The 15,307-nt window shown below is 50.2% G+C and overlaps 6 protein-coding genes across 6 annotated transcripts; 2 read left to right on the top strand and 4 right to left on the bottom strand.

The window, feature by feature from the left end:
* Positions 1-289: 289 nt before the first annotated feature.
* Positions 290-5,234, bottom strand: EURHEDRAFT_517023 (putative nuclear migration protein (ApsA); the record flags this gene model as incomplete). The annotated part of the gene is made up of 3 exons (XM_040786524.1): positions 290-366; positions 417-4,761; positions 4,839-5,234. The coding sequence occupies 3 exons, from the start codon at positions 5,232-5,234 to the stop codon at positions 290-292; spliced, it is 4,818 nt and encodes a 1,605-aa protein (XP_040636747.1).
* A 1,442-nt stretch (positions 5,235-6,676) lies between these two features.
* EURHEDRAFT_414624 (U2-type spliceosomal complex subunit CWC24) lies at positions 6,677-8,015 on the top strand. The gene has a single exon (XM_040782488.1). The coding sequence runs from the start codon at positions 6,860-6,862 to the stop codon at positions 7,886-7,888; it is 1,029 nt and encodes a 342-aa protein (XP_040636746.1). The 5' UTR covers positions 6,677-6,859; the 3' UTR covers positions 7,889-8,015.
* Positions 8,016-8,547: 532 nt separating this feature from the next.
* Positions 8,548-9,363, bottom strand: EURHEDRAFT_163450 (uncharacterized protein). The gene has a single exon (XM_040777812.1). The coding sequence runs from the start codon at positions 8,883-8,885 to the stop codon at positions 8,637-8,639; it is 249 nt and encodes an 82-aa protein (XP_040636745.1). The 5' UTR covers positions 8,886-9,363; the 3' UTR covers positions 8,548-8,636.
* A 160-nt stretch (positions 9,364-9,523) lies between these two features.
* On the top strand, positions 9,524-10,777 carry EURHEDRAFT_414623 (class I SAM-dependent methyltransferase). Its single transcript, XM_040782487.1, has 3 exons — positions 9,524-9,659; positions 9,716-9,829; positions 9,889-10,777. The coding sequence occupies exons 1-3, from the start codon at positions 9,584-9,586 to the stop codon at positions 10,599-10,601; spliced, it is 903 nt and encodes a 300-aa protein (XP_040636744.1). The 5' UTR covers positions 9,524-9,583; the 3' UTR covers positions 10,602-10,777.
* Positions 10,778-11,158: 381 nt separating this feature from the next.
* Positions 11,159-12,546, bottom strand: EURHEDRAFT_483322 (uncharacterized protein; the record flags this gene model as incomplete). The annotated part of the gene is made up of 2 exons (XM_040785532.1): positions 11,294-12,546; positions 11,159-11,242 (listed from the first exon to the last, which is right to left on the bottom strand). Coding segments are annotated over exons 1-2 (1,152 nt in total), but the record flags the coding sequence as incomplete, so codon positions are not given.
* A 444-nt stretch (positions 12,547-12,990) lies between these two features.
* Positions 12,991-15,300, bottom strand: EURHEDRAFT_461027 (uncharacterized protein; the record flags this gene model as incomplete). Its single annotated transcript, XM_040784694.1, has 10 exons — positions 12,991-13,225; positions 13,293-13,331; positions 13,474-13,599; positions 13,665-13,863; positions 13,914-14,129; positions 14,175-14,351; positions 14,403-14,583; positions 14,640-14,836; positions 14,886-15,107; positions 15,156-15,300. Coding segments are annotated over 10 exons (1,737 nt in total), but the record flags the coding sequence as incomplete, so codon positions are not given.
* Between the last annotated feature and the right edge of the window lie 7 nt (positions 15,301-15,307).

Raw genomic sequence — 15,307 nt, 5'->3', positions numbered from 1 at the left:
CACGATTAAAATAAATAATGCAGTGTAGCGTAGTTTTGAGAGGTAGATCAAGTGCCAGTGCCGGGGGTGATGAGCCCAAGCGATGAAAAGCAAAAGCAGAATAAAACGAAATCGGTCGCAGAACAAGATGCTAATCGCGCTGATGAAGTTGGAAATCCGCTGCAAATCCGCAATGTATCAAGTGCAAGGTGAATGGAAGCGATGATGCATGGACCAAAAGATGCACACACATACACAAAGGAGACTCGTTGAGAAACTTTTCAATACACGGCGCAGTCGCGAACTCGAATCAATGATGCGAGTGGATCCGGTTAGCGCGAGGGCTATATTTACTTGTCCGAGAAAGGGCGCTGACATCGTGTTTTCCTGGGATTATTAGTTTCAATTCACCAATATTGAAAAAGGACGGGACCCACCATCACAGCACGCGCGGACATTCTCAAGACCGTCCGTCTCACGATCTTCCCTCTCAATTGTTTCCCTCAAGTCATCAACGCTCGGATGCTCATGAACATGTTCATGAACACTTCCATCATGAACGCTCGAGCTCGAGTGCCCATGACGCCCCTTACGGCCGAATGACCCCTTAATCGTCGTGTTGAAGATCGTGCTGAGCCGAGAGGAAGAGCCTTGTCGACTTTGGTCCGGAACCAGAAACGGGGAGCTTTGGGAAGGCGCACTCAACGCTGGAGACGCCCGGCCGGGTGTTGTGGCCTGTCGCATCGACATGGCAGATCCTGCCCGTTGCTTAGGGGGAGGGTTGTTGCGTAGAGTGCGGCTTTGCGACGAAGAGAACGACATGCGCTGAGTTTGGCGCGAGCCGGTTCGGAAACCGGGATTAAATTCGTCAATATCTTCCAGCGTGATGCTGTTTTCCGGCTCCTCGCCGTTCTCGTCCGAATTGCGGAGCAATAGATACGACAGCGCGTTGAACCAAGTCTCGTGTCTCTGGCTCGTGGTAGCAGTGAACCTCACACGACGACCAGGGCTGACGACTTCCAAGCTACGGCAATGAAGACCCGGCGGGTAAGGGTTGTCATCGGCCACAACTCGCACAGCTTCAATCGGAACACTCTTCGTACGGAGTTCGCTCTTACCAGCGTGCTGCGGGTCTGACTCACTCCAGTATAAAGTACGTGTGTAAGGGTGGACCCAGAAGTAACGACGGTGTCTGGTACTCGACATCTCGCCAGAGATGTTCTTGCGCGTGTATTTCCACAGGAATTCACCAATCATTGTCTGCGTGATCGCTTGGATCATGCGAGGATCAGTGCCCTCTGCATAACCATGAGGAGGCATAGCACCAATGCCATTGGGGTACATGTTGAAGCGCTCTTCGATCTCCGATGCAAATGAAGAAACGGATGATCTCCGCGATACTTGACCTTGGCTTTCGCGCCTCAACTTCGACCGCGAGGAAGTCGTCCGGGAAGAGCTGGTCTGGGCACCTTGGTCGTTTGGAGTGCGAGGACGCTGGTTGGGGGTACTGTGGTGGCGAAGGGCGGAAGCGGGAGCAAGGGGCGGGCCCATGACATTGGGGGACGCCGGGCGTTGTTCTGACTTCCCGGCAGCCAGGATGGCTTCCCGGTGGTCAGCTGGCAGAGGCGGGTGACTGTGAGTGCTGGAGACGTGACTTGCAGAGCTGTCAGGTCGCCGGGATCCGCTTGGCAAGGACGTTGCCGATGGCCGATGGGTAGGGCGGGTCTTCGCCTTGGGAGTCGCAAAAGGCGAAACTCCCATCTCCTTTGCGCGATCACTGTCAGGAGGCGACAGTGGGCGGGTCGAGACCCGGTCCATGAGGAGCTGATCGATCTGCTTGGACGACAAAATTGTCTGAGCTCCCTGGTCCGCCAAGTTCGACTTCGTTCGTCGGTGAGTGCGCATAGCATTGCCAGAAATGGCGCTCAGTGGCCGTGCTCGCTCGCCGGTGGCCTTAACAGCACTGCCAGGCTTGTCATCCTCAGAAGCCATGACACCAGAAGACACATATCGTGACCCAACTGGTGGCACATTCTCCTCATCGAACATAAGGGGTGCGGCAGCGGCGGTTCCATTTGGCAGGAACTCGATAGGGCTTGTCTCCACAGAACGGATAGTGGAGAAAGACAACTCAGGGATCGCGACCGCGGGGACGTCGCGCTTCGTGGGCATCTCCGGCTCAGTCGACTCGGAGCTAATAGGGGAAACAGCCATTTCAGCGTTGTCATAGTTGGCAGTTGTTTCCTCAATAGGCACTGGCACCGGCACCGGTTCGGGAAGCTTAGCCGAGATCGGCTCGGTTTGTTCCGACATGACGGATGACATCGATAGTGCGGGAAGATCCGTACCTGTACCACGATCCGCAAGGGAAACCGGCGGCTCGGGCTCGGAAAGAGTTGCCAGAACAGGCTCAGTAGCTGCCGAAAAGATTGATGAGAATGCCATTTCCGGCACATAGATCTCAGGCTCAGGCAGTCTTGCGACAATAGGCTCCGTAGATTGGGAGTAGATCGACGACACAAGCATTTCTGGCATTTCTGGTGCAAGTGGTTCGACAGGCTCCGTGGACTGGGAGTGGATCGATGACACCAGCATCTCTGGAACTTCTGGGACAGGTGGCTTGACAGGGTCCGTCGTACCCCCGATGACATATGAAGTGCTCAATTCGGGGAAGGCAGGTGCCACTGGCGCAGTCTCTTGAGTAGCGATCGAAGAGAGCTCCAGTTGAGGAGGCTCGGGAGCGGACACGCTTCTCTCTAATTCACCTGCCTCGGTAGCGGTTTCGTCCGAGGCCTGCACATTCGCCGAAGTTTGTTCGCCGTCTGTATCAAGGGCTCCATGTGTCGCAGAGTTGGCCATGGCTGGAATATCCTTGGACTCTGTCGTCTCGGAATCCGAAGCAGTTGCAGCGCTTCCAAGAGCAGCCCCGCCAACGGCACCAGCAGCGGCCGCAGCCGCAGCAGCAGTACCAGCTCCAACGGCGGTTGGCTCCCACGGGTCGGTCATAACTCCAGAGTCAACCATAGTCGGTTTGGATGGTACATCCAGGACCGCTTCAGATGGCCTCCTCGAGTCGGGAGCAGGGCCCATGCGCGGCGTGGAGGCCTGAGAAGTAGCATCGAAAGAGGTTGATTGCCCAAAGTTGGCATCCACAGTCTCCTCGCTCTCATCACCATCAAGCTCAGCCAACTCCGCAAAGAGACTCTGTCCTTCGGGGGCTGGTTCTTCTTGCACAAAGCTTGTCGCAGGAGAGTTCCGGGCGCTCGAGGGTCGGCTGTTAAAGGCCATAGGTGCCTCACCAGATGGTCGGATTTTCCGTACCACACTTCTCTTCATACGAAGACGGTGTCGAGAGGGAGTGTGGTTTTGAGTGGGCGAGGAGAATCCGGCATCTTCGTCTTCACTGGTCGACGTCGAAGCAGTGCTGTGGTAAGGGGAGCGATCCCGAGTCTTGGCCATCATGAGCGAAGATACACGACCACTACGGTTACGCGGGGTGCGTCGGACCGTCTCTTCCGTCTCGGTGAGTTCCTCAGTATCGGAGCCAGAACTGTCGGCCATGCTCTCAACGCCAGTCTGGAAAGCTTCGCTCTCAGTGGTCGTCTCCCGCTCGTTGGCAGTATCGAATGAATCGTAGGCCTCAGTGGCGGTTTGGTAGTCGCTGGGTTCATCGGACGATCGCTCACTGGGATGGCTGTGAACCGGCCCAGGAGGAGTCTTGTGAGGTGGACTAGAGGTGGTGCTCTTGTCTTCCCAATCAGATTCCTGGACCTCTTCGATTTCGGTCTTGCCCTTTCTTCCAGCACCAAGCAGGTCCGGGCGTGGGGCCTTTCTGAGGGTCTCAGGCTTGGTCTTCTGACGTTTGTTGGAAGGACCTCCGGTTGTGGCGGCTTGACGTTTCTGCTCCACCTCGTCCCGTGCATCTTGGAGCATGCGCTTCAATTCGATCTTTTCGGTCTTCTCACGATGGATGGTGCTCTTGAGGTTCTGGATCATCCGATGAGCGTGACCGAGAGAGCTCCGCAGAGTTTCAGTCTCGAGCTGGTTGTGACGAGGAGTGAACTTGTTCGGGGACGGTGGGGGCGAGTTATCGGGCGTCTCATTGCCTTGGTCATCCGAGTCGTTGTCCTGAGAAACCTGGCGAGTGTTTTCTTCATGTTGTCGCAAACGCATCGCCACAGCTTTGGCAAGCTCTTCGTTCTGCGAATTCAATTCCTCGAGCTTTTGTTGCATGGCAACCCGTTCAGAGTCGCCAGAAGTAAGGTTCCGGCGCAGTTGGTGGACTTCAGCATCGTTGGCTTTCTGGGCCAACATGTGGTCCTCAATGAGTCTCGCGTTGGTCTGTTTGATGTCCTCCAATTCGCGCTCGACCAAGCCCTTATCGTTGGTGAGAGCGCTCAGGTTGCTGTTCAGCTTGGTCTCGCGATCAGCTGCTTCCCGAATTGTGGCCATGAGCTCTTGCGTTCGTGTTTCAAGGGCCCAGTTTTCGTCCTTGTAGCGCTCCTCGCTCTCATCGAGTACGCGAATCCGTTGGGCATAGCCTTCAGCCTCCAGCTCCAGGCGTGATTTCTCCAAGTTGATGGTCTTGAGAGCATCCTCACGCTCCGCGAGCAGAGCCTGCAGCTGTCGAACTTGCGCCAGCAGCGAAGTCGAAATCTCTGTCGCGAACTCGATATCATGGACACGATTGGATGGCTGGTTACGCTGCTTTCGTGAAGGGACACTGACTTTGCTGGGCGAATTTGTACCTTGGTCGGCAAACATGGTGGCAGTGAGCGGCGACTAGAAAAATCAAAGTAAGATCATTGATTAGCAATCCGAGTAGACCTCTCAGCGGGCGCATGGAAAGCAGTCAGTACCTTTGAGTCTGCAGAAGGAGTTCCCAAATGGCCGTCAGCACCCATGCGCTTAGGAGCCAGGAAGGCGCGCGCTGATTCCCGCCCGATTTCATTGTATTCTCTTTCCAAATCCGCGAGCTTGCGGCGCAAGTCCGGCCCAATCTCCCCTTCATCATACTGCTCCACCTCTTTCAACTTGTCCTCGAGCTCCCGTTGCTGTTCGATGAGGGTGGTTCCCAGTTTGGACGCCTCCTCAAGCCTGCGCTCCGTTTCCGCCAGGTGAGCCTCGAGGGCTCGCTTAGCCTGCGCTGGCGACGCAGCATTAAGGCTGTACAGCTGGGTGTCGAAAGATGAATAGCGATGCGATTCGCGAGGACTGGTGCCGTCCGCCGGGTTAGACACAAAAGGGTCATTCATGGCGAAACCACTCCCCGTTGGGGAACCATCCTCCGCACCATTACTGTATAAAGACGTGCTCATCTTCAGACAAGTTCTGTACCGTCAGACGGTCCGTGATCCTCTGCGATTGAGGATTACAGCCGCCGTTGGAGGGGGGAAAAAAGGGTTTCCCGTACAGTCGTCGCCTCGATGCTCGTAGTCGTATTCTTTGTTTCCACTTTTTAAACCACGGTCATCATCCGACCTGTGTCGATTCGCGATCCAAGGGTCCTCGTGTACCGATTTTCCTCCGCGGGTAAAGTTGTAACGAGCCGTCCAGCGACCAGAGGTGGGTGAAATGCGACTGGGGTTGTATATGCGACGGTAAAAACAGGCTTAGAAATAGCTGTGTACCGTCGGGGCGAATCCGGTCCGCTAAAAACAAGGTCGAAGTGGTTGGCGATTTTTTCTGTCGGTGTCGGCCCACGATAAAGACACGGGAAACACCGAGTGGGGAAGTGAAGAAAAAGATCGTAGAAAGAGCGCAAAGTCGCAGCCACGAGGCGGGATAAAATAAGAACGGAAAAACGGAGAACGTAATATAACCTGCAAGTTGGAAGGAGACAAAAGGACGGAGAGAGATCAGTGGTTGACAGGGGCTCTTCCGGTCTGGGGGAGGCGAGATCCACGACAGCAGCGCAACACAAATAACAACGACACAACAGCAAGACACGTTGTGGCCGTAAGGTGGGAGGCAGTGCGTACAGGTCAACCACGGACAATTCAGCGAGGCGGAAGACAGGCGCAGGAATTGGTTGGAAGTCGCAGTGATTTGGCGAGAGCCGAGACGCTTACGAGCTGAATGGAGAATCGGCAAGTAAGGGCAGCGCGTGCGCCATGCAGGTGATAACAGTAGTAGTAGTAGTAGTAGTAGTAGTAGTAGTAGTATTAAACAAGAGTGATAAATGAGTGACAGACAAATGAGAATCGTCGAGTTATTAGAAGAAGAACTAGAGAGAGAAAGGGACAGGTCGAGGTAGCCTGTCCGATTCACGAGACGAGGCGACTCGCTGCGACAGGAGGGGGTGGGAAATTAAAGAATTAAACACAAAAAAGAAATAGAAAAAAAATAGAGAAAGACACACAATAGATAAGAGAAGATGAGAAGATAGATATGAAGAAAAAGAAGAAGAGAGAGTATAGAGTAGAGAGAGGGGGGATGGAGAAGAGAAGACCGAGAGAGGAGAGGAGAGAGGGAGAGAGACAGACGAGGGACGGAAAGAGGATGAGACCAGGGCGCGGGGCCGTGCGGGCAATAGTAGACCAAGGACTCGACTGATACGTGACTATTGTGCATTTACGGGGTAGTAGTTCAGGCACTAGAGTTATGTACGATTGTCACTCATCTGCCTTCGAGAATGGATCTATCATTCTAGTTGAGGTGATCCATATGTTTGTTTGGTTCTGTTCCTGAATACGCGTATGTACCGCCGATACCGTCCCACTGGTTTATTACGCTGTTTGTGCTGTTTGTCTGTCATGTGACTAAAATCATGTGATGCTGATATAATTGCACTTATCGCCACGGCCTCCATTCCCGTACAATTTATCGCTTTTGATCGTCGCGATTGGCAGCCTTGTCAACACAACTTACTTTCCTCACCATGACTGAAGAAACAGCAGCACCAGACGTCCCCCAATTCTCCTTCAAGAAACGCCCCGCCAAGGCCAAGGCCAATTTCAGAAAGAAGCCCGAGTCGCCGCCACCCGCTGCCTCTGATTCCGACTCCGATTTCACCTCAGACGACGACGAAGAGGGTCGCAAGATTAAGCGTCGTCGCAAGAATGTCGCCGTGACAGCATCGTCAGCTACAGATGCGAATGGCCGGAAAGCAGCAGCCACAGACGAGCAACCTACCGGTACCGCCACCGCAACCGTTCCGATCACTCAGACGAACGACGCGACGAAACAGTCCAACTGGTACGATGAGGAGGACCTGAGTGAGAAGAATCTGTTGGGCACAACGCGACCTAAGCCCGGGTCATCAGCAGCTCCGGATGGTACCTACAAAGGTGCGGCGAATTACCAGTCCTTCATTCAGAAGAACCCCAATGCGCCAAACAAGCAATTCGGTCCCATCAAAGCCCCTACGAACATCCGCACAATCACCGTGATGGACTTTGCGCCCGACGTCTGCAAGGATTGGAAACAGACTGGCTTCTGCGGTTTCGGCGACTCGTGCAAATTCCTGCACGCCCGCGAAGACTACAAACAAGGCTGGGAACTAGACCGCGACTGGGAAATCGGTACAAAGGGCAAACAGCTAGGTGGCAAGGTGGTATCGGCGCGGAAAGGCGGGGCAGCGCAAGATAACGAAGAGGACGACGAAGACGAGGATGAGTTTCTTGAAAGTATTCCGTTTGCGTGTATTATCTGCCGGAAACCATATAGTAACCCCATTGTCACCAAGTGCGGGCATTATTTCTGCGAATCGTGTGCGTTGCAGCGTTACCGCAAGAATCCATCTTGTGCGGCTTGCGGTGCGGGGACGGGCGGTGTGTTTAATACGGCCAAGAAACTGAGCCAGTTGCTTGATAAAAAGCGGGAACGCGCTCGCAGGCAACGTGAGCAGGCTATCGCGGCTGGAGAGGAGGTGAGCAGCGAAGAGGAGGACGAGGCGGAGGACTCGTGATGGTTAGAGTTGTCAACGCGAGGGATATGTATGCATGTTTGTATAGGATAACTAATGGACGATTTGCAGCTGGCTGCAGATATATACATTGTTCTATTTCAATATATGCAAGAGATAATCCGTACGGTGTACAAATAACTTGTATGCAGTTTGTACTTTTCATGTTCTGATGAATATCTTCCTAAATACCTCCATAAAACCGGATAGCGCTATATCTACGACACTTCAACGTGACCAAAAGCTCTGGAATTGTCCATAAGATGTTTCAAGACCATCGAGAAGAGTCGACTTGATTTGCATGGTGTACCCCTCATGGCCTCATTAGACCTCCAGTAGCTACTAGCTGAGAGGACAAAGGCATGACTGGCGCTTTCATCAGACAAACCGGTGATGAGGCTAAACCTCATGTATGCGGCTTGAGTTGGATGAGATGGCATTGGTATCGTTCTCCAATTGTTCGTCATGGTGAATCAAATAACAGCTCATCTGTTGGTGAGTGTGTGGCGCGGCCTTCCTCTCTGTACGCTTCTTCGCCACGCATTTGTTGGAATCTTGAATGGAATCTCAGTCCACCATGCTTATAGGATTCCATAAAATCAGAAGTTTCATGACCCCCTTCCCAGAGATCATTAGCCGCCTGTTTCAATTAGTTTGAGATGGCGACACTCAACTCGAAATGGGACATGTTAGTTTGTTTCCCGTTACACGAGGCTCCTTCGTAGTCAGCGTGTGAATTAATCACATTGTGTTATACGTAGGTTGCAATATGCCCAAACATGCGACTGCATGATCCAACCTTTTCTTGTGCATATTCACCATACGACGCCTGTTCTTCTACCTTGGATTCAACATCTCGGAGGTGTTTCGGGCTGTGGCTCTCTCGTGCATCGCCCATCAGGATGTCATCTGAGTCTGCGTTGATCATGTCCCAGGCTTCAGAGTAACCCGCCAGGATACAGGCCCGTGCAACGTTGGGCTTCATAGACGGGACTCGCATTGATTGCTTTTTCTATGTATCATGGTGGATTCGGCTGGGGCGACCGCCACTTTGCAAACATGGTGTTGTGATAGATGCCTCGGACGACGCAGCGCTGCTCTGTAATTGCCCAGTTGTGCAAGTGAAGCCGGTGGAGGCTAGAGTATCAATCGATGTTGCCATGATCCCTTCTTAGTCGAAAAAATCCAATCATCGAGACTCCCCTGAGTCATCAGGGTCTAACGGTCTCCTAAATGCAGTATTTTCTCCATATACGACCGCATAGCCATGTCCCTGTTTAAACCTTTTCTCAGCGACTTGTCGAGCACTGTCCGCGTGTAATAGTCCATGGCATTATACCGCACCTCAGGCTCTGTGATAGCCTCTACTTCCTGGACTCAACGATGACTCTTACGTCCGCGCTAGTTATGCACCAGAACGTCGCCCTGGGAACATCATAGTTGATGAAAAGGGTGGAAAGATGAGGCCCTGAAGAGAGCTAGTAGAACCGGTCACTCGAAAGGGTAGAGGAGATTCAAGAGCTCACTCAGGGCAGATCTTATCGGCATTATCTCGGATCGGCGACATATCGGAGACTTTCCCGCTGATCCCTGCTGGCTTTATTTAAGCCTGATCATATCTTCACGGCATTTAATCCATACACAACAGCCCTTTAAATAAACATAGACAATTACATATCATTCACATTGAAAGCCGAAATGTCTACACCGTCCACAAAAGACCGCATCCTATCGCTCGTCGAACCAGCTGTGATTCTTAGCATGGCTGTAAAGGGTACTTTCTTTTTCTTCCCAATAAAACGAACCAAATACAATGCTAACACAGAAAAGCCTACATCCGCGTCCTCCTCGAATCCATCACCAACGGCCAAGGATTAACCATCTTTACCCACCCCCAAATCCTCCGCGACGAAGGATTCAGTCGCTTTTGGTTGGGATTTAGCTGTACCCCTCCCCTATCAACCCCCTCTGCAGAAAGCACACAGGAGTACTGATGGAAATAGCAACCCCAACGCGATCAAACCCAGCCCAACTAGAAGGTTCCGCAGCTCTAATCCCACCACTCCTCGCCCGCCTCTCGGGAACAGTATTAGACGTTGGTCCCGGCACAGGGGCGCAGATGCCGTATCTAGCTGCGCGCCGGGAGTATGTAAAGGGTATTTATGGTGCGGAGCCGTGTAAGGGACTACATAAAGATTTATCTGCGAGAGTGTCAAAGGAGGGGTTAGATGGGAAGTATCGTGTTCTGGGGTGTGGGGTTTCGGTGGAGGAACTTGTGCCGGAGTTGCGGAGGGAGGGGCTGATTTCGGATGAGGGTACGGATAGTGTTGAGCAGTCGATGCAACTGGTTAAAGAAGAAGGTGGTATATTTGACACGATAATCTGCATCCGCGTTCTCTGCTCCGTGCCTGATCTAGAGCAGCGCGCGAAAGAACTCTATACACTGCTCAAACCCGGCGGACAGCTACTCGTCGCGGAGCACGTGGTTAACCCCTGGCGGACGCCGAAGGGCTCGTTCATCGCGAGATTGGCGCAGGGACTGTATGAGTTGCTGGGGTGGCAGTGGTTTATGGGGGATTGTTGTATGGTTCGGGACACAGAGAGGGCGTTGAGAAGGGCTGCTGAGGGAGATGGGGGGTGGGGGGATGTGGATGTTGAGAGGTCGTTTGGGTGGTCGGCTTTGCCCTATATCTCGGGGGTTTGGGTTAAGAAATAGTCCGCGACTCTTGGTAGGAGTGTGATGATGGAACGTGTATGATGAGGATATGTGGAACATTGGATCATCGTATCATTATCATTAAGGAGTATAAGCATATAGTACAGTACCATACAAGAATACATCAAACAGGTTTCGCCCTCCCCGGCGGCCAGAAATTAAACAGATCCAACGCCTCAACCGTCCATGGTCCTTGTTCTTGGATTTGATCCTGTGCCTTCTCTTCTTCGTCTGAGTCCTCTTCTACGAGCAGATCGAGCGTGCTCGAGGGTAATTGGCGCGACTGGATGCTATTGACAGTGCGAAAGGCAGAGGGATCTGAATAGGATTTCTGAAAACCACGCGATAATTGTTTGGCCGGAGCTGGTGGGATGCCCTGGGAGCGTGCAGTGTGGTTGACTACAGCAGGGGGGATTTCCGGACATGGATCTGGTGGAGCTGGTCGTGGGGGTTTGTTGGTAAGAGAGGCTGGTTTGGTTGCTTGGTTCGAAGAAGCCTCTTTAATAGCGTTGGTTTTTTTGACATCCGATTCAAATGGCGAGTCTTCTATCATCTCAGCCAGAACGTCAAGAGTGGAATCGTCCGATGTCATTTGCACATCAGTGGAGACGGGATCCGGAGCCACGGGTTTCAGTGCCTCCCTAAATAGGTTAGTTCCATCCTTGCGGGTATCCGCACTGTCACATACTAACTGTGGCTCTCTTTGCTCCGACAGAGGGCTTGCTCTGTTCGATCCCATTTCCGACACGTTGGTTTGACTGGGTAACAGCGCACGGTACACTAACTTTCTACGCGGCTTTTCCCTAGACAGCTGGAGCGTATTCCGGGGAGTTGATGACGAACTGCTGGAGAACGAGGAGTGCATGGAGGGTTGTGCATTTTCAGATAGCTTTTGTGGTATCTGCTCTGGGTTTTCTCTGGTACCTTGGGTCGGGGTCGGTGTAGGTATAGGTCGAGCGGGAGGCGGTGGAGGATTCTTTCGAGGTTGTACTGTGGTTGGAGCAGGAATAGGTCGAACAGGGGCTGGCGGTTGTGGTTCTTCTGGTACTTTTATCGTCCGTGCTTGTGTAATTGGTGGGGTAGGTGTAGGTCGATTGGGAGCTGCAGACGGTGGATACAGAGGTTGTGCGCGTCTAGGTCGTGGAGTCGGTTCTTTGGCCGGCGCCCGGGCGGAGGACGGTTCAGACAGATCGATCACAGGCGGGCGCTGTGGAGGATGCGAAGGAACTGTTCTTTGTCGTTTCGCGGGCCTGGTCTCTGGTATTTCAACCAACTGTGGTGGGGGACGTTCGGACGGCGCTCTGAACCGTTCAATCGGAGTCCGCCTAATCCCCAGAAGATCGTTCAAAGACCGCGATGACTGCGAGGATGGCTGCGACGATCGCACTGGAAAGTTCCTCGTTTGTGACCGCGACGGCTGCGACGGAGAAGTCTGACTGGCCTTCCTCCTCTCAAACAAGGGCGACAGATCCGTCTCAGTTTTTTCCATGGATTCCCCGACCTGAATCAACACGCCTCCGTCCAACCCCAACTCGTCCCCATCCTGAATCATCTCCTCCTGTCGCCAATGTAGATCACCGACGAAATTTCCCTGGTCATCGAAGACCATAACACGTTTGTTGAAGGTGTGGTAGCGAACGAAGCCATCTTGCCAGCGTTTGGCCTTGCGACGGAGATCATGCGTGAACAAGCATCGAAATTTCAGGACCTGCGCGGTGGATTGGGTTAAAGGCACGGTCAAGCTGGGAGAACTGGAGACCATGATGGCATGACAGCTGTAGAGTGCACCATGGGGACGAGTTGGAGAGCGTGTAGCGATAGACGTTGTCGTTGTGGCGGCCGCGGAGAAGACGCGGAATTAAGGATTGAGGCTCTCCGGCGGAACCATGGAAGCTTTTACTTATAATTAAAAGCATATATGCTTATCTTATGTGCATAATTATGTGTATTTTTAGACACTAGCGAACCAGGAACGTGGTTGCAGGTGACCTGAGGTCAACTTTTCCCTCGTGCGGGACAAACTTGCTTATATAACAGTCTTGGCAATCATGTGATCAACAAAAGAGCTTTACAAACTTTCCTCCCGCATCATCTGTGTCAGACAGATTACCAACTACTTGTAAAGTAACTACCATACCACCACCACACCACTCTACATAGCTGCTCTGTCGCTGCTCTATTCAAAAAGAAAAAGTTATTACTTTTTAAGCAATTAATAAGCTATAGGTTTATCAAGATCCAATTTATTAGTTCAGAAATAGTATAAGTTAGTGCCTCTGTAACATTTGTAAGTTACCTTTGGTCCAAAATATATTTCTGCATGATACATTAACTATAGAGAGTTACGCAACTTTTCTATTAAAGTATTTACCAAGTACTTGTAAACTGCTTATAAACCAGTTAACTCATGTTCCTGTATCCGCATTCTTCTCTCCATAAGATCAAGTTCCAACTTCTCATTTTGAAGCTGTTGCAGGCGAATATCCTCCTCTTGCTTTTTGAGATTAGCTTTCTTTTGTTGAAGTTCTATTTCAAGATTCTCTAGCTCAATCACTTGACGTCTCTGTTCAAGATTTAAGACATTTGTTGAAATGGCACGTCGAAGATTACTCGATCTTATTGACCTAATTCATTTGGTAAGTAATTGTGAACTACTTTATAGCTACTTGTGAAGCACTTGTCGGGACTTACTCATTATCACCATTTTTTGAGGAGTTTTGTGACCTTGACCTTGTATTTCCTTGCGGTAAGGGTGAAGCTGATTCAATTTCAGATGAAGTAGATAAGGCAGACCTTCGGCGCTTTCGGCTCCCTAAAAGTCAAGGTAGTTAACAAGCAGTTAACAAGTGCTGGTGAAGTAGTTCTCTAATACATACTTTCCCGACTCATATGCCGAAGGTAGTTAGCTTCCATATTAGAAGTTCGGTATGAATGGTGAATATTGAAGTCCTGAAAGTTATTGTACTGCACAATATCATCCCTATCTAGCTTCGCAGAACTAGGGTATATTAGTACTTTTCTTAAACAGTTGACAAGCGGTTGGTAGGTGCTTAAAGAACTTACTTCTTAACTGCCTGTACCAAAGTTAAATACTTTCCAGATGCATATGATTTCTGATGGGACTGCTCAACAGCATTTGTATGATTTCGCAGTATATCAAAGTAATGAGGTTGAATTTTAGAGCATGCTTTATTTAACCCGGCTTTGATTACTTTGCCTTTCTTTTGAACTGCCCAATTCTGGACATTAGCACTCTCATACACTGAAGCAGTCAGTAACTAATTGTCAAGCGGTCAACAGGTGGTTATATACTTATCAGAAGATCTAATAATTTATCATAATCATCCTCTGATCTGCAGTCTAAAAGACTCATCATGCGGCTCCAAAGGGGAGAGCCTTGGTTATTAGTTCCAATAGCTTTCAAGATTGACCGTTGGAAATGAACCCTGCAGAAGACAATAATATGCTGTAAATGCCATGTTATGTCTTGGTGTTGAGGATCAATCTCAGAGAGATATTGACCAAGTCCTAAGTAGTTAGTATATGTTTTCCAAGTAGTTAATAAGTACTTACCAGTATATTGTTTTGAATCCATATCAACAATAATACCATGGATTCCGGACCCATGGATGGAATCAAAAAGAACTGGTCGGGAAGAGACCCTCTGGACTAGGTCAAAAACTCGCTTGAAAAGTAAATAATACCCCTCAGTAGAATCAGTACTGGTAAAGACTCGCAGTAAAGTAATAACTAGTGACTGGGTGGTTAGTAACTGCTCACTTAGTAGTTAGGGATTAATACTTTTGCATTGGTCTGGCAGGAATGTAGCAAAAAGCACCTCATTAATATCTTTTGACCGTATTCGTTTATAAGACATATCAACCTCAAAAGATGAGAGAAGTGAAAGAAGTTGGATTTGCTCTTTAAAAGCACATAGAACCATGATACCCTGGGAATCATGATAATATTCTTGGATATAATCCTAAGAGCTTGTTTAGTACTTGTCAGCTGCTTTGCAAGTGCTTCTGAAGTGCTTACCTTCAAATGCTGGTCAGTATTTTGAAGGAAAATCAGGCCATTGATATCCTGTCCATTAGGATAAGAAATAAGACGCTGCTTTTGAATTATTGCTGCAATTCGATCCTTATTACAAAAGCTAGAGTGAATCTCTGCTAATGTAGATGCATTATACTGCCGACAGAATTCTTCAAGTTGTGGATTTCGAAGAAATTGAGCTATGTAACTGGTTATCAACTACTCCACAAGTGGTTGAATAGTACTTACCTGTTGTTAAATTAGGGTCCTGAATTTGTTCAATAATTCTTTTCACACCCTCTAGAATCCTTTCAGGTGCCTTGCTTGGTGGTGGTGGTGGATGTTTATGAACCCCATGTGATGTAAATATTATATATGGGCATTGCTCTATATCTGTAGGTACTAGAGCATTGAAGATAATATCACAAGGAGTATGCTTCAACTGACCAGACCCCTGAGGATGATCTCGATCTAATAATTTCTTAGTAACTGGATATAGAGTGGTTAAGAAGTATTTACCACAGTACTTTCGGCGGCTTGATAGAGGTTCAAAAACACCACATTCTTCAGTAGCTGGCAAGATCTCTTTATTAAAAAGATCCTCAAGAAACTGCAAGTCTATGGCTGTATGTCCTTGAATTTGCCCCATATGATGTTTAGTTAAACCTCCA

Source organism: Aspergillus ruber, assembly GCF_000600275.1.
Source record: "Aspergillus ruber CBS 135680 unplaced genomic scaffold scaffold00023, whole genome shotgun sequence".
In the NCBI taxonomy this organism is placed as follows: Eukaryota; Fungi; Ascomycota; class Eurotiomycetes; order Eurotiales; family Aspergillaceae; genus Aspergillus; species Aspergillus ruber.
The sequence above is the reverse complement of the archived record's forward strand: the minus strand, read 5'-3'. Positions and strand labels throughout refer to the sequence as shown.